Source organism: Schistocerca cancellata, chromosome 8 (assembly GCF_023864275.1).
Source record: "Schistocerca cancellata isolate TAMUIC-IGC-003103 chromosome 8, iqSchCanc2.1, whole genome shotgun sequence".
Classification (NCBI taxonomy): Eukaryota; Metazoa; Arthropoda; class Insecta; order Orthoptera; family Acrididae; genus Schistocerca; species Schistocerca cancellata.
The window spans coordinates 130,764,803-130,787,110 of record NC_064633.1 but is presented as its reverse complement, the minus strand read 5'-3'; the positions used below and the strand labels follow the sequence as shown (position 1 = coordinate 130,787,110).

General features: G+C 44.1%; 1 protein-coding gene across 1 annotated transcript in view; it reads right to left on the bottom strand.

Annotated features, from left to right (window-relative positions):
• The window catches only part of LOC126095421 (protein O-mannosyl-transferase TMTC2-like), a 1,040,622-nt gene that overhangs the window by 534,425 nt on the left and 483,889 nt on the right, over positions 1 to 22,308 (bottom strand). Inside the window, exon 11 of the mRNA XM_049910218.1 lies at positions 15,959 to 16,098. Coding sequence (XP_049766175.1) covers positions 15,959 to 16,098 — 140 coding nt within the window. The remainder of the gene's footprint in view (positions 1 to 15,958; positions 16,099 to 22,308) is intronic.

Here is a 22,308-nt window from a genome sequence, read left to right as displayed (position 1 = left end):
ATAACCATTTGTACCAAAACAGTCTCGCTTATTTGGCATGTGTTACAGTTGCTGCAATGTTAGAAAGGCCTATTCGTTTCGTCTAGCAGACAGTGACAAAATATACGTAATCAAATCGAGAAACCACACCACTGTTGGGTACGATTCGCATTAACAGCTTTTTCAGCATTGGACAACGACATTTTGACGAACTTTAATGAGGTAATAGATTCTTTCGCAGAAAGGAAAGGACGCCATGTAAAGCTGTAGTAAGGTTAGAGAGAAAAATGCTGGGACCTACAGATTGAAGAAATGTCTATTGCCTTGCTTGTCTCGTGTCTTTACTGGTTTTATGTTTCCTATATTTAATTTCATGTCACACAAAAGAGAAAGTTATTAGCTAATAGGCAATAAAGGGTGTAAATTTTCTGAAGAGTTCTTATTCTCCCAACCAGTATTAATAGTGAGTTTTTTTTTAAAGGGTGGATAGGATGTCAATTCGGACAACTGGGAGGAGAAGAGGAATCACAAGACATTTTAATTTCCACTGTCCTGAATGTAGGTTTGATGGCTTTCAATACAAAATATACCCGTTTGAATTCCACGGAGAGAAATGAAGTGACTTTCGACAGAAGAATGCTGTGTGAAGAGGCGTGGCCCTGCACTTTGGCACACTTAAGACCAAATAACATGTCTTACAATTCCCCGAAGATATATGTTTTATATAACAAACTATTCAGAATGATGTGCGCTAAAAAACGAACATATTTCATTGTAAAAATACTGCAACCAGCCACTTTTTATTGCGTTTTATTTATGCCAATATGCATTTCGGGTTTGCACCCATCTTCAGCTGGCAAATTACATGGATCTTCAGTTACTACAGTAGTACGATGTCGACAGCAGTTTGGATGCTGCAGCAGGCATTCTCCTCTCCTTGTTTTTTCTTGGCTTTTCTTCTTTCTTGCAACAACACAAACACTTTTTATCACATATTTTACACAGGCGCACTGCGTTATCCGACATGTTTTGTGTTGTTGCAAGAAAGAAGAAAAGCCAAGAAAAAACAAGGAGAGGAGAATGCCTGCTGCAGCATCCAAACTGCTGTCGAGATCGTACTACTGTAGTAACTGAAGAGCCATGTAATTTGCCAGCTGAAGATGGGTGCAAACCCGAAATGCATATTGGCATAAATAAAACGCATTAAAAAGTGGCTGGTTGCTGTATTTTTACAATGAAATATCATTATCCACGGCCACGGAGCTCAACAGTCCAAATATAATGGACAAATTGTTATTAAAACGAACATATTTTTGAAAAATCTATTTTTTTTTAATTTTTGACGTCCTGTCTCAAACGCTCGAGTGTGTACAAGTTGTTGTCCCGGTTCGTAAATATCGTAGATCCGGGGTTGGATACTACCAGAAGTTGGGCATCAGTAACCGTTACGGGACAGGTGGCTGATATAAGGAGTACAGCTAATGTAAGGAAGGAAGTTCACAGGATATTAAATTCGTTAGTTTAGTTCGCACGCAAAGATGAATCGTTAAGTCTTTACCGATGACGCAGCAATCGTGTCAAGTGATCAACCGCACATGTGCTCGCTGTCTGTGCGTGAGCATAAGAAAGTAGCAATCAGCGAGAGGTTTATGTTTCGAGGGGACATGTTACAGAACTGGTGTAAATGTAAGGACGTGACAGAGTAGCAAAAAGGGACAGTCGTACTTAGCTGTCCGCATGGCCACTCAGTATGTGAGGCTGTTGGATTTGCTGGTACTCCACGGCAGACTGTTCACGTGTTTACAAGCAGAATTGTAATCGGAAAAATCTCCTGATTGAGAGGGACCGGAGACGCGTTTCGCGGTTTCTGAATCAAAATCGCTTCCAAACCCGGCGGGAATCGGTGCAGGAAATGACTATGTAAAGTCCATCACAACCTGTTAACGAGAGAACATTGCGACGGGAACTGCATGCTATGAAGATTTGGAGTCGGGCACCTTGTAGGATACCATTCCTCACACAGGCTCTCAAAGCCAACAGCATAGGTCACCGGACTGGAAGAATATATGACTGGTTTTCTGTAGACTACCCGATCCTATTACATCCCGAGTGGCCTGCAAAGTCACCAGACTTGAACACCACAGGAAATCGGTGGGATACGTTGGAACAGCGGGCAAAACGCCGACGTTACTACACACGCAATTTGGGAGATTTTCGTGATAAACTTCTCAGCTAGTGGCTACCTGCAAAACATTGTGGACTCACTTCCTAACCGGTTTTAAAGTCCAGGGGCGGAGTTACACGATATTAAATGATGCTTGTAATGACTTCTCTAGGGGTGACTGATTTTTTGTCTAGTGACCTAATGATCGCTTCGTTGGCGATGAAGGTTTTCGTATAGCACCAGGATTCTAACTTGGCTTCCCACAGCAGAAAGCGTCATCGACCTCGATTAGGGAAGTGGGTAGCAGTACCACCGCACTGTCGAAGATGCTGTGAGAGACGATTTCAAAGATTTCAAAGTGCTGCAGTGATTGGCAGAAATGTAAAACCAGTGCTTTTATTATCACAGTATCAATGAGTCACAGCTGTAATTGACCAACTCGCACTAATTCCCGGCTGAAACAATTTGTAGGGTTATGAAACGGAATGATCACATAGGATCAGTCGGAAGTAAAGTAAGTGGCAGATATCGGTTTCTTGCTAGAATATTGGGGAAATTCAGTCACTATACAGAGCCTTTTGCGTGTAAAACAGTCATGTGACCCATCCTAAAATATTTGAAATACGGCAAAAGTGGTGTATGATGTTTGCAACCATATTGACACTTATAAAAATTATAACCAACGCTGATAGGCTGCTAATAACAGTCACAGCAGGTTGGTTATTGCATTACGCGTTTTTGGCTTAGCCCATCATCGGATGATCAAAATACAGAGTTGATGAAAATATTTAGACTCAAACAATGTCAAACATTAAAATTCACAATGAAAAGACAATAGTGCCAAGCGACCAATGTTGATGTATTGACGTTAATGTTAATCACTTGGCACTACCATCTTATCATTGTCGGTTTTTATGTGTGACATTGTTGGCGTCTAAAGTTTCTGCATCAACTCTGTATTTTGATCATCTGATGATGGGCTATGCTCAAAACGCGTAATGAAATAAAGAAATTCAGCTAAGGTCTCGTGACTGTTATTAGCTACCTATCAGCATTGGCTATAATTTTTACAACCATCGTAAAATATTTCAGAAGTGTGTGGAACCAAATAAGACTAACAGAGGATATTGAAACTATACAAAGAAAGGCTATATATATGGTCAGAGGATTGTTTAACTGATGGTGAGGGTCACGTAGATGATATAAAGCTGCACTGGTGGACGCTCTAATTGTAGGATACACACAAAATATGCCACTCGAACCTAGTTTTAACTGAGGAAATTGAGAATTTACGGGATGTGCAAAGTAAAACTGACCTGGAAAATGTTTCACGCATCTAATGTTACGCAACCCAACTTGATCAGCCACATCTCGGGCAGATATGAGGGTTGGAACTTAAATAGTGGCAACTATTTATTCACAACCGATACAAAAGAGTTATATGTTTTCACCTGTTACTGTCCGTCAAAGTAGTCACCAGCGTTGCCTAGAAACCGTTGCCAGCGATGTGGAAGGCGTAGTATACCGTTAGCAGCGCCTGTTCTGTTGATGAGCTGTTGTTAGATGACATTCCAGACGGAGAAGCCACAATGAGTCTTTACGGAGAACATTATGACACACAAGACGCTGTGGCAGTTGGATATTGTCTTTTTCAATAGATGTGCGTCTATATTTAATATATTAGTCATCATACAATCTTCGTTTAACAGATATTTTCGCTCAACGTACAAAACCAATAAAAATATGATTTACTTCTAAGGAGCACAAAGGCTTAATACCGAGTTAAGAACGCAGAACGCAGACTGAAGAATGCGTTGTATCAGAAATAACTTCTTGACCCGTGAGGCAAAGGTGATACTGCCGACCCAACAAAAAATGCTCTCATTAACTGCAATAGGAATATAAATTTTTTGACTTGTCTGACCGCATGCGCCGCCTTTCGTCTGAAAACAATTCCGAGTAAAATGGCTGCACGATGCGGATGTAGTCTTTCGCCCCTACTGTTCAGTCCCTTATAGGTTGAAGAAGCAATGACAGAAATAAACGTTGAAGAATGTGATAAAAATTCAAAGTGAAAGAATATCAATGATGAGATTAACCGATAACGTTACTATCCTCACTGAAAGTGAGGGAAAATTGCAGGACCTGTTGAATCGAATGAACAATCTGTTGATGAGTACAGAATATGGATTGGGAGTAAACTGGTGAATGAAGAACATTGTGATGGGCAGCAGAAATGACATTTGCGATAAAGTTAGCATCAAAAAATTAGTGACCACGAATTCGACCAAGTTAAGGAATTCTGGCATCTTGGGTGGATGAAGCAAGGAGGACATAAAAAGCAGCCTAGCTCGGGCAAAACAGGTTTTCCTGACCAAGAGATGTCTTCCGTTATCAAACATATACATTAATTTAAGGAAGAAATTTATTAGAAAGTACGTCTGGACAATAGCGTTGTGTGGTAGCGAGTTATGGACTTTGTAGAATGTTGGAAGGAAGAGAATCGAAACGTTTCAGATGTGGTGCCAGACAAGGATATTGAAAATTAGTTGAACTCAAGAAGAATGAGGAGATTATACGCAGAACAGACCAAGAAATGAATACGTGGAAAACACTGACAAGAAGATAGGGCATGTGTTCAGACTTCAGAGAACAACGTTTATGATACTACAGGGAATTGAGGACGTAGGGAGCTACTTTGACATGAACAGGTTGGCACACGAGAGGAATTCCTAGGGAGCCACATCATCAGAAGATTGTTGGAAAAAAAAAGCTGCTATGTGAGTTAATGGATTTAATTCCACGTTAAAGTGGACGCTTCAGTAAAATGGTCGTGTAAGCCTGTTCACAGTCCGCAGAAAGGCCACCGTACGACGCACGCAACTCTGCCATCCCTAGCAAGGCACTACGGTGTCCACAATAGCCTGCGGGTTTTTCCATCTCGTAATGAAAGACTTCTTTACCGGTGGCCAAGCAAACGTACTGGAGTTGCTACTATCATCGCTACAAAAGAAAATGGTATTCTGAACTTTATGTGGCAGTGCAAGCATTGTGAGAGCAACGTCGCTAATGGCACGTAACGACTCCCGTGTTGTGTCCTTGCGCTATTTCTCGGAACAGGTGAGTGGCGTGTCTGTGTGTTGTAAAGAGGTTGGGAGGGGAAGGGGGATTGGTGGGCCCAGGGCATTAAAGGTATGTGGTGGGGGGAGGGGTGGGGGGAAATGTTGCCAGGGCGTGCTCCCGCGTGACGCGCCGGGCTGCTCACGTCATGCGACAATTACGCAACGGCCCTAATTCCACCTCATCTAGCAAGAATTTGACCGACAGTCACATCAACAGGCACACAGCTGCTCGCCGTTGCTAGTCACAGGGTTCACCCGCAGTGTAGCTGAAGTTTTGTAAGTCGCGTTTGAAAACTCATCTAAGAAAGAGGACCTTACAGACATACCATCGTTTGACCGTCTGAAAACCCTCGGGCGAAGGACATTAAGGCTGATTTCCCTGACGCCGAAAAGGGACAGTTCTCCAGGTCCGGATGGAGTCCCAAGTCGAATTTTGCGTAGAGTACTCTTCGGCACTGGCGCGTTATGTAACTCTAGTTCGTCGCAGATCTCTCGAGCAGTGCAAGGTACCAAGCGCAGCTGACTCTTTTATACGAGGGTCACTCCAAAAGAAGTGCACACTATTTTTGTAAAAATACAGTTTTCATTCTGCATGTGTGAAAGTTTCACAGTGTGTAGAAAATGTAGATACATCCTTCCCGCTTGTTTTCGAACTTAGTTCAACCTGTTAACGTGCGTGGCGCCGTCACAGCATGTCTTCAAGATGGCTGCTACACTTGACGTTCGTCAGAAGCAACGCGCTGTCATAGAATTCCTGTGCTGTAGAAACGAGACAGTGGGAAACATCCACAAGAGGTTGAAAAAGGTGTATGAAGATGCTGATGTCGATCGTCGCACTGTTAGTCGGTGGGAAAGCAGCTTACGTGACGAAAGCGGGCACGGCAATATTGAGGATTGTCCTTGCAGCGGCAGGCCTCGTTCTGCACACACTCCAGTCACTGTGCTGAGAGTTAACGAATTGGCGACTGCTGACAGACGCATCACAGTGAACTTCAAAGCACGACTGAGTCGTGTTCGACCATATCGGCAAAAGCAGGATGTTTTGCTGTTGCACGACAATGCACGGCCACATGTCAGTCAAAAAACCATTGAAGCGATCACAAAACTCGGATGGACAACACTGAAACACCCGCCTTACAGTCCTGACCTGGCTCCATGTGACTATCATCTCTTTGGGAAACTGAAAGACTCTCTTCGTGGAACAAGGTTTCAAGATGATGACTCCCTTGTGCACGCTGCCAAACAGTGGCTCCAACAGGTTGGTCCAGAATTTTACCGTACGGGTATACAGGCGCTGGTTCCAAGATGGCGTAATGCAGTTGAAAGGGATGCAAATTATGTGGAGAAATGAAAATACTGTTCCTAAAGGATGTATCTACACACTAAAACTTTCAAACATGTAGAATAAAAAATGGATTAAAAGAAAAAAATGGTGCATTTCTTTTGGAGTGACCCTCGTATAATAAGAGTAAAAGAACGGACTCGCAAAACTGCAGGCCAATAACCATCACATCGGTTTGCTGGAAACTCTTCATCATATTCTAAATTTCAACAAAATTAATTTCCTTGAGACAGAAAAACTTTTGTCCACAAATCAGCATTTAATTAGAGAGCAAGAATCGTGCGAAACTCAGTTTGCCATTTTGTTGGACAATATCCCGCGAATCACGGATGAAGGGCAACGAGCAGATACCATATTGCTAGATTTCCGAAAAGCATTCGCCATGATACCCAACTGCAGACTGTTAATGAAAATCTGAGGATACGGAATAGCTCCTGAGAGATGTGAGTGGTTCGAAGACTCCTTAAGTACTATTAATACAACCCAGTACGTTGTTTTGGACAACGTGCATTCATCAGAAACTGGGGTATCGACAGGTTGAAATGGCTCCAAGCACTATGGGACTTAACATCTGAGGTCATCAGTCCTCTAGATCTTAGAACTACTTAAACGTAACTACCCTAAGGACATCACACACAGCCATGCCCGAGGCAGCATTCTAACCTGAGACGGTAGCAGCAGCGCGGTTCCGGACTGAAGCGCCTAGAACCGCTAGCGGCCGGCGTATTGACAGGATTCCCTCAGACAAGTATGTCAGGCCTGACATGCTTTTCCACATAGATAAGCGATCTGGCGGGTAGGGTGAGCAGGAATCTCCGACTGTTTGCTGATGAGGCTGAAGTGTACCGAGAGGTGTCGTCGTTGAGTGACTTAAGAGGGACGCAGGCTGATCTGGTCAGAATTTCTACAGGGTGTTACAAAAAGGTACGGCCAAACTTTCAGGAAACATTCCTCACACGCAAATAAAGATAAGATGTTACGTGGACATGTGTCCGGAAACGCTTAATTTCCATGTTAGAGCTCATTTTAGTTTCGTCAGTATGTACTATACTTCCTCGATTCAACGCCAGTTCGCCCAATTGAAGGAAGGTAATGTTGACTTCGGTGCTTGTGTTGACATGTGACTCATTGCTCTACAGTACTAGCATCAAGCACATCAGTACGTAGCATCAACATGTTGGTGTTCATCACGAACGTGGTTTTGCAGTCAGTGCAATGATTACAAATGCGGAGTTGGCAGATGCCCATTTGATGTATGGATTAGCACGGTGCAATAGCCGTGGCCCGGTACGTTTGTATCGAGACAGATTTCCAGAACGAAGGTGTCCCGACAGGGAGACGTTCGAAGCAAATGATCGGCGTCTTAGGGAGCACGGAACATTCCAACGTATGACTCGCGACTGGGGATGCTGTACAAGGTAACGTTGACCACGTCACTGTATGGAGAGTGCTACGGGAGAACCAGTTGTTTCCGTACCATGTACAGCGTGTACAGGCACTATCAGCAGCTAATTGGCCTCCACGGGTACACTTCTGTGAATGGTTTATCCAACAATGTGTCAATCCTCATTTCAGTGCAAATGTTCTCTATACGGATGAGGCTTCATTCCGACGCGATCAAATTGTAAATTTTCACAATCAACATGTGTGGGCTGACGAGAATCCGCACGCAATTGTTCAATCACGTCATCAACACAGATTTTATGTGAACGTTTGGGCAGGCATTGTTGGTGATGTCTCGATTGGGCCCCATGTTCTTCCACCTACGCTCAATGGAGCACGTTATCATGATTTCATACGGGATACTCTACCTGCTGCTAGAACATGTGCCTTTACAAGTACAACACAACATGTGGTTCATGCACGATGGAGCTCCTGCACATTTCAGTCGAAGTGTTCGTTCGCTTCTCAACAACAGATTCGGCGACCGATGGATTGGTAGAGGCGGATCAATTCCATGGCCTCCACGCTCTCCTGACCTCAACCCTCTTGACTTTCATTTATGGGGGCATTTGAAAACTCTTGTCTACGCAACCCCGGTACCAAATGTAGAGACTCCGTGCTCGTATTGAGGACGGCTGTGATACAATTCTCCAGGGCTGCATCAGCGCATCAGGGATTCCTTGCGACGGAGGGTGGATGCATGTATCCTTGCTAACGGAGGACATTTTGAACATTTCCTGTAACAAAGTGTTTGAAGTCACGCTGGTACGTTCTGTTGCTGTGTGTTTCCATTCCATGATTAATGTGATTTGAAGAGAAGTAATAAAGTGAGCTCTAACGTGGAAAGTAAGCATTTCCGGACACATGTCCACATAACATATTTTCTTTCTTTGCGTGTGTGGAATGTTTCCTGAAAGTTTGGCCGTACCTTTTTGTAACACCCTGTATATGATGTGATGAGTGACACTTTCTCTACCAACCGAGCGAGGTGGCGCAGTGGTTAGCACACTGGACTCGCATTCGGGAGGACGACGGTTCAATCGCGTCTCCAGCCATCCTGATTTAGGTTTTCCGTGATTTCCCTAAATCGTTTCAGGCAAATGCTGGGATGGTTCCTTTGAAAGGGCACGGCCGATTTCCTTCCCCATCCTTCCCTAACCCGAGCTTGCGCTCCGTCTCTAATGACCTCGTTGTCGACGGGACGTTAAACACTAACCACCACCACCACTTTCTCTACCTCTAGGAAAATGACATTTAATGCAAATAAGTAGATGAAAACAATCCTTAAATGTTCGAATACGGAAATTAGTGGTGTGCTGCTTGATACAGTCACGTCCAGGCGTAACGTTGCAAAACTGTGTGAAATTTGCGAGAACGTTTGGTCGGCGGTAAGGGAGGTGATGGTTGACTTCGGTTTACTGGGAGGATTCTTAAATGTAGCTCATCTACAAAGACACCGTGTGTAAAACACGGATTCCGACCAGGTCGGAAATAATGCATTTTAACCAGGGTGTAAGATAAAACTGGAACGACAGGAAGAAGGAAGGAAAGCAAATAACGAAATTCTACTTATTGTGTTTTTACAGTGTAGTAGGAAGAATACATTATCAATTTTTTAGTGATTCTAGATTTGTTACTGTTAGGTACTACCTAAACTGAAATGGGAATTCCCAGAGGCAAGACAGCATTCTTTTTGCGCAACGCTGTGGAGAAAATATAGAGAACCATCATTTGCGGCTTGTTGCAGAACGATTCACCTGACGCCATTGTATATTTCGGATGAGGACTGCGAATACAAAACGAGATGAATCAGAGGTCGTATAAAACATATAGACAGTCCCTTCCCCCTTGTACCTTCTGCTAGCGGAACAGGACGGGGAATGACTAGCAGGGAAACACCCTCAGCCATGCATCTTGTGGTGGCTTGCGGAGTATGTATATAGATGTAGATGTGTCCAGACACTGTCAAAAGGGTCTCGACAACCAAACAGTTTGAGGGGTTCAGAATAGTTTCGGAAATCGTGAATCAACTACCGATGGGCTCTGACGTATGTGCAATCTTACTCAGGTGGAGTGAACGTACGGGACACTGTGTTAATATTCTGCATACAGAGAGGATTATGATGAATAAAGGACCGGAGTGCCGCTCGAGATAATAGCGACTGAAGGAAAATTAATTAAAGCGAAATTGTAGTACACGACATTGAAGCAATAAGGAAGCTACAATATTGCTTCGTGGACAAACATCATAAAGGCTAACAGCGAATCGGACAGTAGATTCGGTGCAGTATTTATTAAATCTTCAGCGTGAAGAACACTTGTAGCTATGCCAGTATGAGTACACAACTGCGATCAAATGAACCGAGGGAATAATGCATTCGAACCATGGTGGAAGATAAAACTGGAACAAAAGGAAGGAAAGCAAATAACGAAATTCTATTTATTGTGTATTTACAGTGTAGTAGGAAGAATACATAATCAGATTTTTAGGGATTTAGGGTATTCAACGAGCAAAATTTAATATCCAGAGCTGACACCTCTCACAGCAAAAATGGCTCTTACCTGGATAAGCATTGAGCCGAAGTGAGCTTTTATGAGAGATAACAGTATGCCATTCCCTGCTGCTTCAACACTGTGACAGACTTCATCAGCAGTGGTGCCTGGCGAGTGGTGTTGTGCCCATCTCCCACGTACGGATGTTTCAAATAGATATCCCAGAAGGTACTGGCGAGGGCAACAGTTGAACACCCTCTGTATCGATGTACCTCAGGTCAGGACAGCACGGACAACACGCGGTCTTGCGTTACCTTGTTGAACGACGCCGTCAGGTGGGTCTTAACTCATCAGAAAGGTCCAAATTACCGTCTACGCGTACCAGACGTAATCGTGTTGTGTACCCAATGGGACCACATATCATGGAGCCAAGTAGTGAGCCCATATCACGATGAGGAATGCAATCTAACAAAGTTCGCATCCCTCGGAGCCTCTGCACACGGATACGTCCATCGTGACGTAGTGCGTAGAACCGGGACTCGCCTGAAAAGACAGCGTTGTCGTTAAGCTTACCATTGTTGGACTGTCTCTCTCTGCTGCCAAATAAAGGGAAGCAGCAACAAGGGTTGCCGTGCCGGCAGTTCGTGGTGCTGCCGACGTCGTCGCACTGTCCGAGAAGGTACTTATTTTGCTGAAGTTACTAACTTGGCTGTACGATCCTGCGAAGCCGAGCGAGCAATGCGTCGCTCATCTCAGACGCTAGCTACGCGAGGTCATTGAGATTGTGCATTGCGTTGAATACGGCGATCCAGAACCCACCAATTTCATATTCGCATGACCGTTGTGTGATCCTGAACAACGCAAGCAGCAACAGACTGCAGAGTCGATCGGCCACTACCCATTTGATATTGACTTCTGACAGAGACTGGCGCTTGGTACACAAGGCACAACACGATCTTCTCACAACTAAAAATCTGACCCAGAAAGCAAGTACCGCTTGGCTAATAAACAGATTATCAATTTTTGGTTTGTATTTTACCACAGAAGAATCTATCTTGAATTCTTTTCAATGTATTGACTATGCGAATTAACCCATGCATCTTACCTTGGCGTTTGCAACACACCCACTTCGTAGAAATCTGTCGCCAGCTATGTGAATCAGTTTTGAACTTTTACCTTGATCTCGTCGTCGCCTGCAGAGTGCTGGCCTGCAAGAATTGTCTTCAGATGAGAAAACAAATGAAATTCGGGTGGAGCTAGATGGAGCTAGGCCCGGACTGTAAGGAGAATGATGCAGCCGTTCGCAGCGAAATGCCTCAAGCAGGGTCGTCGTTACGCTTGGTGTATGCTGCGAAGCGTTGTTATGCACAAACACAATACCACAAGTCAGTAACCCACGCCTTTTGTTATGCATTCCGCACCATAAATTTTTCAGTGACTCGGAGTAATCTGCAGCATTGATTGTTGTGTCCCGTTCCATCCAGTTCACTAACAAAATTCCCTGACAGTCCCAAAGCACGGTGAATGTGATTTTTCTTGAAGAAAGAGGTGGCCATTTCAGTGACTGACGTTTCTTCCCAGGCGTCTCGTAATAAATCTATGGTTCATCACCTGTGACAATCCTTTTCCAATTCTCTTTCCTTCTGTCGCGGTCTAAGGCGTCATGTCACTGACTGGGCGGCCTCTCCCGCAGGAGGTCCGAGTCCTCCCTCAGGCATGGGTGTGTGTGTTGTTCTTAGCATAAGCTAGTTTAAGTAGTGTGTAAGTCTAGGGACCGATGACCTCAGCAGTTTGGTTCCTTAGGGAGTCACACACATTTGAACTTTTTGAACCTTCTGTCTCATAACGCTGCAGAACTCCAAGGCCCCTTCCATGGGTTACTGTTTTTGAACTTCAGCTAGAGTTTTCGGTATCCATCGTGCATTGAACCTTTTGTAGTGCAAATACTGAGCCGCAGTCTCTTCCAAAAACGACCATGAAATATTTTGAAAACGCACTGAAACGAAATTGTTCGTCGATGCAGCGCTCCATTTCTTTGGTGTTCGGCGACGGGCGTCCACTTCCCTCCTCGTCGTGGATATTTTACCTTTCTCCGTTTTGTAAACATGCTAACCCAGTTTTGCACCACACCCTCACTCGTAGCCTTGTCTCCGTAAGTTTCACTTTTCTGACGATAAATTTCATCACAATTTCTAAGATTTCTCACATTCAAAAACTTGATAGCGGCTCTCATTTCACAGCTTGAGTATGTCGAACATGATTGCCGACAGTGACTTTAAACTTGAACGTAATCAAACAAAATGGCTAGGTTACGTCGTTTTCGAGTTGAAGGATATGACTGCGCATGCGCGACCACGGTACAGTCAGATGCGCAGAACGTACGCGCAAACAGAACTTACCTTCTAATTGAGAAAGAGGCTGGATAATCTCCAGTCTATAAACTTTGTAGGTCGCGTTGCTCTTTCGTACTTCGTGCCGTTGAACTAAAGTGCAAATGATTTTCAAATGCGAAGCTGTAGAACACTTCACACCAAATTCACGTTCGTTGCATCCCGCCTTAATGCTGTTGCAGTTTTAATGGTCAGCACTGCGGTATTAAACATAATGTGGTTCTGAATCGCAGAGCCATCAAATGTTCAAACATTTTCAGTTTGAACTGCTTCTCCTATCGCCACACTGCCTACAGCATTATAATGAAGGGCAGGACACGGGAGTGGGTGGGGTTCCAGCATACGAAAAGCACTTCTGAAACTACATGTAGGTAACAAAAGGAAGGCCATATGTCTTATTTCATACAGGTGAACCTGCAGCTTTAGCGTCATCCATCATTTTTCAGCATTAGGGTGGTGCGTTTATACCGAATCAATAGCGGCAGTAATTTCTGTGTCGTGCACTCTTAACGCTATTTGTGAGAGAATACTTTCGTAATTTGTGTGTTAATAGTAATTGAGAATGTGGAAACGAAGGTATGCCTCCACGGTCGCTTTCATTACCTAGGACAATTCTACATAGTTATTTCTCCGATTACTTCTTCAACGGAAGAAATGCTTATGTGTGAAGAGTTATACATCGAAAGTGTTTATTTCTAAAAAAGAGTAAACTCGGACATCTGGGGAAGTTCGGTTGCCAAGTGAAAGTCTTATTTCAGCCGACGCCAGACTGAGCGACTTGAGCGCCACTGGTGAGGATGAAATGACGATGAGGACAACGTAACACCCAGTCTCCGAGGGGAGAAAATCTCCAACCCGGCCGAGAATCGAACACGGGCCAGCTTGTATGGGAGGCGAGCACATTTCCACCCGGCTAAGCAGGTGGACAATAGTACAGAAAGGGAAGAGCAAGTAAATGAAAATGTAATAGGAAATATGATACTTCGATACAGCCAGAGAAAGGTTTAAGTGGAAACAAGGCTCCTGAACTACTCGACAATACCTTAGAATTTTTGGGATGCTTGAGAGACCCATTCATGACAAACCTATTTCAACTGGTGTGCAAGATGTACAGAGACCATCGAAATAGCACCCCCGCCCCCCAGACGTCAAGAGGAATGTAATAATTGACTACTAGGTGTCATGAGAGGTGGTCCCGCCAGTGTAAAAGGAAGCGGAGAGTATTGTGTTGCCAATAGAGAAGCAGTAACTGTGGAATAGTTCGACCAGGAGGGCTCAATGAATTCGCACGTGGGCTAGTCACTGTACGTCACTTCGGAAACAAATCCATTAGGAACGTTGCAACCATTTCTAAAGTTGCCCAAGTTGACTACTGATGTGCGACTGTGACGTGGAAAGACGAAGGAACAGCCCCGTTATACCAATACGAGTCAGAACTCACGTAATGATGCAGAGGGACCGTGGAGCATTGCGGAGTATGGTTGTGAAAAATCGCATGCATTTAGAGGAAGAAATCATTCGTGAGTCGCGAAGTATTGCCTTCAAGCTAGTTGGCACAACGGCAATGAGCAAGGAGGTCAAAACGTTTGGGTACAATGGTCTAACAACTTCCCGTGAGGTTCACATATCTGTTGTGCCAAGCGACACTTGAAGCCTGAACCCAACAGAACATCTTTGGGATGAGTTAGATCGTCGACTTCACGTCAGACCCCAGCACCCAACGTCACTACCTTCTCTGGTTTCCGTTATTGAGGAAGATCTGTCTGCCAATCTTCCACCTCACTGAAAGTGTCGCTAGCAGTTTTCAAGTAGCCATAGAGGCTCATTATTCTACGAAGGACATTCACATTTGAAGAGACCATCATAGCTGTGCTCCGTGAACATTACTGAGGACCAAATGCATCTCTTGATGCCTGATGTCTTCTCCGACAGCAGTGGCATATTTCAGGAGGATAACTTTCCTTGGCACAAAGCCACGTGCTGCAGTGGTTTGAGCAGCATGTTAGTGAAATGACGTTGATGTCTTGGCCACCAAACTCGTCTGATACGAACCCAAAGGAAGAGATTTTTGGACAACATGGTTGTGGAGGTGAAGCAGCGAATAGTATGATTAATCAAGTATTCAAAAACTGTCTTAATAGCATTTATTATTATTATACCGCCAACCGGTTTCAACCCGACGTAGGGGTCATCTTCTGGGCTTTTACACCACTGGTCGACTGCTGGTGGTGTCACTCCTGTCTATATAACGGCAGGAAACTATCCAGACAGGAGTGACACCACCAGCAGTCGACCAGTGGTGTAAACGCCCAGGAGATGAGCCCTACATCGGGTATAATAATAATAATAATAAATACGATTAAGACTGTTTTTGAATAATTGACAAGGGAAGAGTTTTGGAACGCTACCGGGGGCCAGCTCCGCGTTCAGAAGCCGCCGGCCCGTAATTTACTGGAATTGCGTATCCCGTACGTTGACATCTAGCGTTGAATACATCCAAAAAGCTAGCAAGGACATGTCGTTTGCATGACGCACAGAATCGCTGCTGTATTGCTTCCGAAAAGTGGATAGACACGCTATGAAGCAGGTGATCGTAAGGTTCTGGCTCATTAATGTATGTAAACCCGCAACATACAGATTTCATGTAATTCGTGTGGACAGATCAGCAGACATGTATATCTTGCCAGCTGAGGTAGTAAATGTCATAATAAGTTAATATCTACAAACCTCCCAGAGACTGTAAGTGAAGCACCCCCCCCTCCCCGCTCCATTCCCAAATCTATTGCCACCGCTGAATAAGATCTTGAAGTCGATCTGTAGCATATGTAGGGAATTTTAGCACCCACTGCGATGAAGGAGGGGGCAGGGGGAAGGAGAGATACATGGAAGAGGACTAAAATGGACCCGCTCTCAGGCTGGGTGAAAGCGAGTGGAGGTGTTTATATGGGACGACACATTTCTACTGTGAGTACCAGTAAGTTGATGTGGAAACATTGCGATCAGTGTGGGCTTCCATTGCTCCTACCTTTGGGCGGGTTGACGTGCAGCCCGGAACGGTAGAGGCTCTCCTCGTCCATCCAGTCTTCGCAGCGGCGCAGCGTCCGCGCAGACATGAGTACCAGCAGCACGCATGCGCAGCCCGTCACTGACCACCGCCACGCCCTCCTGCAACACCAAGGCCACCTGCTGCGTGGGTATACAGGAAACATCACTGCAAATTAAAATTCATCTCACTTTAAGCAGGCCCTTGTATACACTACTGGCCATTAAAATTGCTACACCGAGAAGAAATGCAGATGATACGCGGGTATTCATTGGACAAATATATTATACTAGAACTGACATGTGATTAAATTTTCACGCAATTTGGGTGCATAGATCCTGAGAAAGCAGTACCCAGAACAACCACCTCTGGCCGTAATAACGGCCTTGATTCGCCTGGGCATTGAGTCAGACGGAGCTTGGATAGCGTGTACAGGTACAGCTGCCCATGCTGCTTCAGCACGATACCACAGTTCATCAAGAGTAGTGACTGGCGTATTGTGACGAACCAGTTGTTCGGCCACCATTGACCAGACGTTTCCAATTGGTGAGAGATCTGGAGAATGTGCTGGGCAGGGCAGCAGTCGAACATTTTCTGTATCCAGAAAGCCCCGTACAGGATCTACAACATGTGGTCGTGCATTATCCTGCTGAAATGTAGGGTTTCGCAGGAATCGAATCAAGGGTAGTGCCACGGGTCGTAACACATTTTAAATGTAACGTCCACTGTTCAAAGTTCCGTCAATGCGAACAAGAGCTGACCGAGAGGTGTAACCAATGGCACCCCGTAACATCACGCCGGGTGATACGCCAGTATGGCGATGACGAATACACGCTTCCAATGTGCGTTCACCGCGATGTCGCCAAACACGGATGAGACCATCATGATGCTGGAAACAGAACCTGGATTCATCCGAAAAAATGACGATTTGCCAATCGTGCACCCAGGTTCGTCGTTGTGTACACCATCGAAGGCGCTCCTGTCTGTGATGCAGTGTCAGGGGTAACCGCAGCCATGGTCTCCGAGCTGATAGTCCATGCTGCTGCAAACGTCGTCGAACTGTTCGTTCAGATGGTTGTCGTCTTGCAAACGTCCCCATCTGCTGACTCAGGGTTCGAGACGTGGCTGCACGATTAGTTACAGCTATGCGGATAAGATGCCTATCATCTCGACTGCTAGCGATACGAGGCCGTTGGGATCCAGGACGGCGTTCCGTATTACCCTCCTGAACCCAACGATTCAATATTCTGCTAACAGTCATTGGATCTCGACCAACGCGGGTAGCAATGTCGCGATACGATAAACCGCAATCGCGATAGGGTACAATCCGACCTTTATCATAGTCGGAAACGTGATGGTACGCATTTCTACTCCTTACACGAGGCATTACAACAACGTTTCACCAGGTAACGCCGGTCAACTGCTGTTTGTGTATGAGAAGTCAGTTTGAAGCTTTCCTGAACACCTTGTAGGTGTTGCCACCGGCCCCAACCTGGTGTGAATGCTCTGGAAAGCTAATCATTTGCATATCACAGCATCTTCTTCCCGTAGGTTAAATTTCGCGTCAGTAGCACGCCATCTTCGTGGTGTAGCAATTTTAATGGCCAGTAGCGTACTTACGAGGCGCGTTCAATAAGTAATGCAACATTATTTTTTCTACTCGGCCAGTTTCAGCTGGAAAAAAAAACGAAATGCGAAAATTGTTGTGGGACATCGTGAAATGGACCCTCTTCAGCCCCATAGTTTCATGAAGTTCCGACAGGTGGTAGCGTTATACGTATCCTTCGAAATGGCGTCTGTAAGGAGGTGTGTTCCAAGCAGAGAGCTGTCACTGAGTTTCTTTTGGCGAAAACCAGAGCATCGCATATATTCATAGGTGCTCGGAGAGTGTCTGGCAGAGTGTCTGGCAGTGAACAAAGGCACGGTGAGACGTTGGACGTGACGTCTCTCATCGTCGTAAAAAGATAACGCAAACCTTTCCGATCTTTCTCGTGCTGACCAACCGCAGACAGCTCTGACTCCAGTTATGTTGGAGCGATCGGGCACTTTCATTCGAGGTGATCGACGGATCAGAATCAAACACCTCGCTGTTCAACTGGACCTTTCTGTTCGTAGTGCAGACACACCAGCTGGGGTACTCAAAAGAGTGTTCTTCTTCATCCACCCTACAGTTCTGATCTCGCGGCTTCCCAGTTCGTCTGCTTGACCTAATGAAGGATGCACTTCGCCGAAAAGCAGTACGTGGATGACAGAAAAATTATTGATACAGCAAGATATTGGCTCCGAAGTCGGCCAGTAGGGTGTTACTATGTGAATAATATGGTGTATTGGAATCTTGAATAAAACCAACCTGATTTCAGCAAAAAAGTTTTAAATTACTTACAAATCGCACCTCATGTACTGCGTCGTGAAAATCCTTGCAGACCACCATTACGGACCGTAGACAGTATAACATTGCACACTGTGCGTCGGATACTACAATACAGAATTAGTTCCTATATTTGAAGCTGCAACACTGGTTACCGTCTATCAGGTACTTCAGTAGAAGTCTGCGCTCTCAATCTCATCATATAATACCATTAGAATGAGAAATATCTCTGACGTTTACACCAAAAATGAAGATTACGATACTGTCTTTGTCATTTACACTTACATAATTTTATATTGTTCAGTTAATATTGTCACGAGCTGATAAAAGAAAGTTTGTGACGAACAGTTATTGCAATAATGTTTGTGACAATTGCATATCAAAAGACAATATTTTGAATTTTGAGAAGCAATTTGCGGTTGATACTTGATTCACTTCGATAGTTACCACACCTTGTGTAAGAAAAACCAAAAACCAACCAACCTACAAAAGAATACAAAATGACACATAATCTGATCGAACCATTTAGCTTCAAAAGTTAAATATTTGTAAAAAGTCATTACTTCTGGGAAATTAATATCTCATTGAGAAGCCATTCTATAATATGTGAAAATTGTTGTATTGGGATAAAATACAGTATTAAATACGTAAATTGCCTGTCACATCGCAATTATAAACACACTTCATCATCACATACATTGATAGTAACAACATATTTCGATTTTTGCGACAGTGAATCAATAAATAAATCCTGAAACGTGTTGTTCCTATAAAAGATGTAACATTAAACAACTGTAGTTTTGTTTTGACAGTTATCACAACTAGCGAGATCAAGTTTTCTGGCCTGCTGAAAACAGGAAGCCAAATGATAATTTTAGATTACTGATAATTACAAAGAGGTTGAGATAATATATGATAATTACCACTGTATATTTAATATTTAACATAAATCTGAACTTTTCTTAGTTTTCTGCATTAAGCGGTTAAAATACAATAGTTGTATTGACATTTGACTAAGTATGCGTTGTTTGTCACTGAAGGCCAAGTGGGAGAGACGCTGTTGAGATGTGTTAGGACACAGACGCATTATATAAACTTTGGTTAAGTTAATGTGCTGGGTATTTTTACAGCTTATGTTGTAACTGAGAAACAAGAAGTCATGAAGACTACTGAAAATAACTGTCGGATTCTTATGCATGGTAATTACATTCATTACGTAAGTTCTTGCAAAGCTGAGACTACAAACCTGCAAATATTAACTACGGAGTGCAGGGGAACCGTGAGATCTACTAAAGAGTCTGCCTACACTACGCTTGTCCGTTCTCTTGTAGAGTATTTCTGGGTGGTGTGGGACCCGCATCAGTTAGGATCGACCCGAAGGATAGCGAAAAAGTTCAGAAAAGGGCAATTCGTTTTGTATTATGGCGAAAAAGGGAAGAGCGTGTCACGGATATGATAAGCGAGACGGAATGGCAGTCATTAAAACAAAGGCGTTTTTCGTTGGGGCAGGATCTTTTCACGAAGTTTCGGTCAACAAATCTGTCCCCCAAATGCCAAAAACGACCCACTTAGACATAAATGATCATCGTAATAAAAAAGAGAAATCAGAGCTTACACAGAAAGATTAGACAGAAGATAGGTAGAAAAACAGCTTCAAGGTGGTTCAATGAACACACTGCCAGGCACTTGACTGTGAAATGCATGGCACATATGTAGATGTAGGTGTGCAGCTCATCTGACAAAATATTTCTCGCGCCATAAAAGAGCTCATTGGTCTCCTGGGAGGACTGAAGATGGTGTTGTTTTGGTACCAGGCAATCATTACTCACTACCACCAACGTAAGCCAGGGCTATGATGCGATGTGTATGTGCTACTCGGCGGGTATATTTGGTTGGAGGATATCACACGTCTGCTTTGACCAATTATGTGGTTGGGATGTGCCACGATGTGTTGTGTGTTGTCATCGAACCTCGGTATGTTTGTTTTGGACGCGTTATATGAAGAAGTGGCGTCCTTTAGTAGTTTAATTATGTGATGGCGATATCTTTGTGAGGTATGTTATTGTGTCATTCAATGTGCTACATTTAATGTGATGTGAAGTGTACGAAGTTACGTGGTGGCACAATGGAATGTATTTGCAGAATGTTGTCATGTAAAACAGAATATGTCGTAAAATTTAAACCACCGACTATGTGGATCAATGTTTTTAATTAAATTGAAGTAGAAGGTAGGTGGATTAGCGTTTATTTGTGTATCGAACAAGCAACTCTATTGTCAATAAACACTAATTCACCTACCTTATCCCATGATTTAACTAAAAAACATGGATCCACTTACGATGTTTTAAAAACTATTTTCTTAAGGCTTGCGCCGTCTTGTGCCATCCGACTGACCATCTGTCATGTTCACATCCCATCATTCACCAAGCATACAATTACCAACTACAACACACAGCAGATAAAGCCGCTCACACCGTAAGTGCACTTTTGCTGAAGAGTTGTAGTATGTTGGTGCACTGGTGGTTGGCATAGCAGCTTTTGTGATTGTGTGTGGGGGGAAGGGTGCGTTATTGGTATTCTAGTCTAGGGTATGACTATATAGTCGAGGTGTAAATTGGGATACTGGATTTTACAGTATGGGGAGGACTCACTGGTATCTTAGTCTACGGTTGAGCTATAGTGGTGAACTGGAGATTGGAATACAGGTTTTTGTAGTAGTGCGGAGGGTTTATTGGTATTGTGGTCTAGGGTTGAGCTATGTACATGAACTGGACATTAGAATATGGGCTATATAATTTAAATGGAGACTGGAATACCGTGAACTTATGGTGTTTTATGCATGGTTTTGTATTTTCCTCTTTTTCTTGTTTATTCGGTAGTTTCAATTGTTTTGGTCTTGGGAAAGTACTGCGTCTTGAACGGTGGAGTTTTTATTATTGAATTTTTATTTTGCCCCACCCTAAACCCCTTTTTTTCCGCGGTTTTCCCCGTAATTTCATCGGCTTTATTCAGTGTACTGTTTCGCGTGGTATTTGTATTTTTGCGGGTGTTATGATCGATGTTTCGGTCGCCATGTTTGATACGCTCAAGACAGAGATTTTCACCACGGTGATGACGTCATTGGTCAAAGCAGTCTCCAGTAACCCATATTCGGCTGTGTGGGATCAGCGCAGGAAGTTTGGGTAACGTGGGAATAACACAGCATAACAGGAAGGAGCTATCGGGTTTCGACAAGTTCCTGACCATACAGCGGAAGAATTTGCATGATTTGTTGGTATATCAACAGTGAGTTTACACGGAATGGTAGATCCACAAAGAAGACGTGCTTTACGACCTATTGAAAACGTTTGGAGCGACTCCTAGTATTTCATCAAATACAGGGTTATTCGTAAGTTCGTGTGGGGCTTCAGAGGACGAATGCACGAAAAATACGAGATGTGCAGAAAACAGACACATATCAGTGGATAGGCGATAGAGAAACTCTCCTAGCTGTTAAGTCACGTTACAGGTACTCAAAATGGGCACTGTTTGTCACCTGGTAACGCCGGTCGTTGTGGCCGAGCAGTCCTAGGCGCTTCAGTCCGGAACCGCGCTGCTGTTACGGTCGCAGGTTCTGTGGTGTCACCGCCAGACACCACACTTGCTAGGTGGTAGCCTTTAAATCGGCCGCGGTCCGTTAGTATACGTCGGATCCGCGTGTCGCCACTAGCAGTGATTGCAGACCGAGCGCCGCTACACGGCAGGTCTAGAGAGACTTCCTAGCACTCGCCCCAGTTGTACAACCGACTTTGCTAGCGATTGTTCACTGACAAAATACGCTCTCATTTGCCGAGACGATAGTTAGCATAGCCTTCAGCTACGTCATTTGCTACGACCTAGCAAGGCGCCATTACCAGTTACTATTGATACTGTAATCATGTACCGTCAAGAGCGACGCTCATCATTAATGGATTAAAGTTAAGTA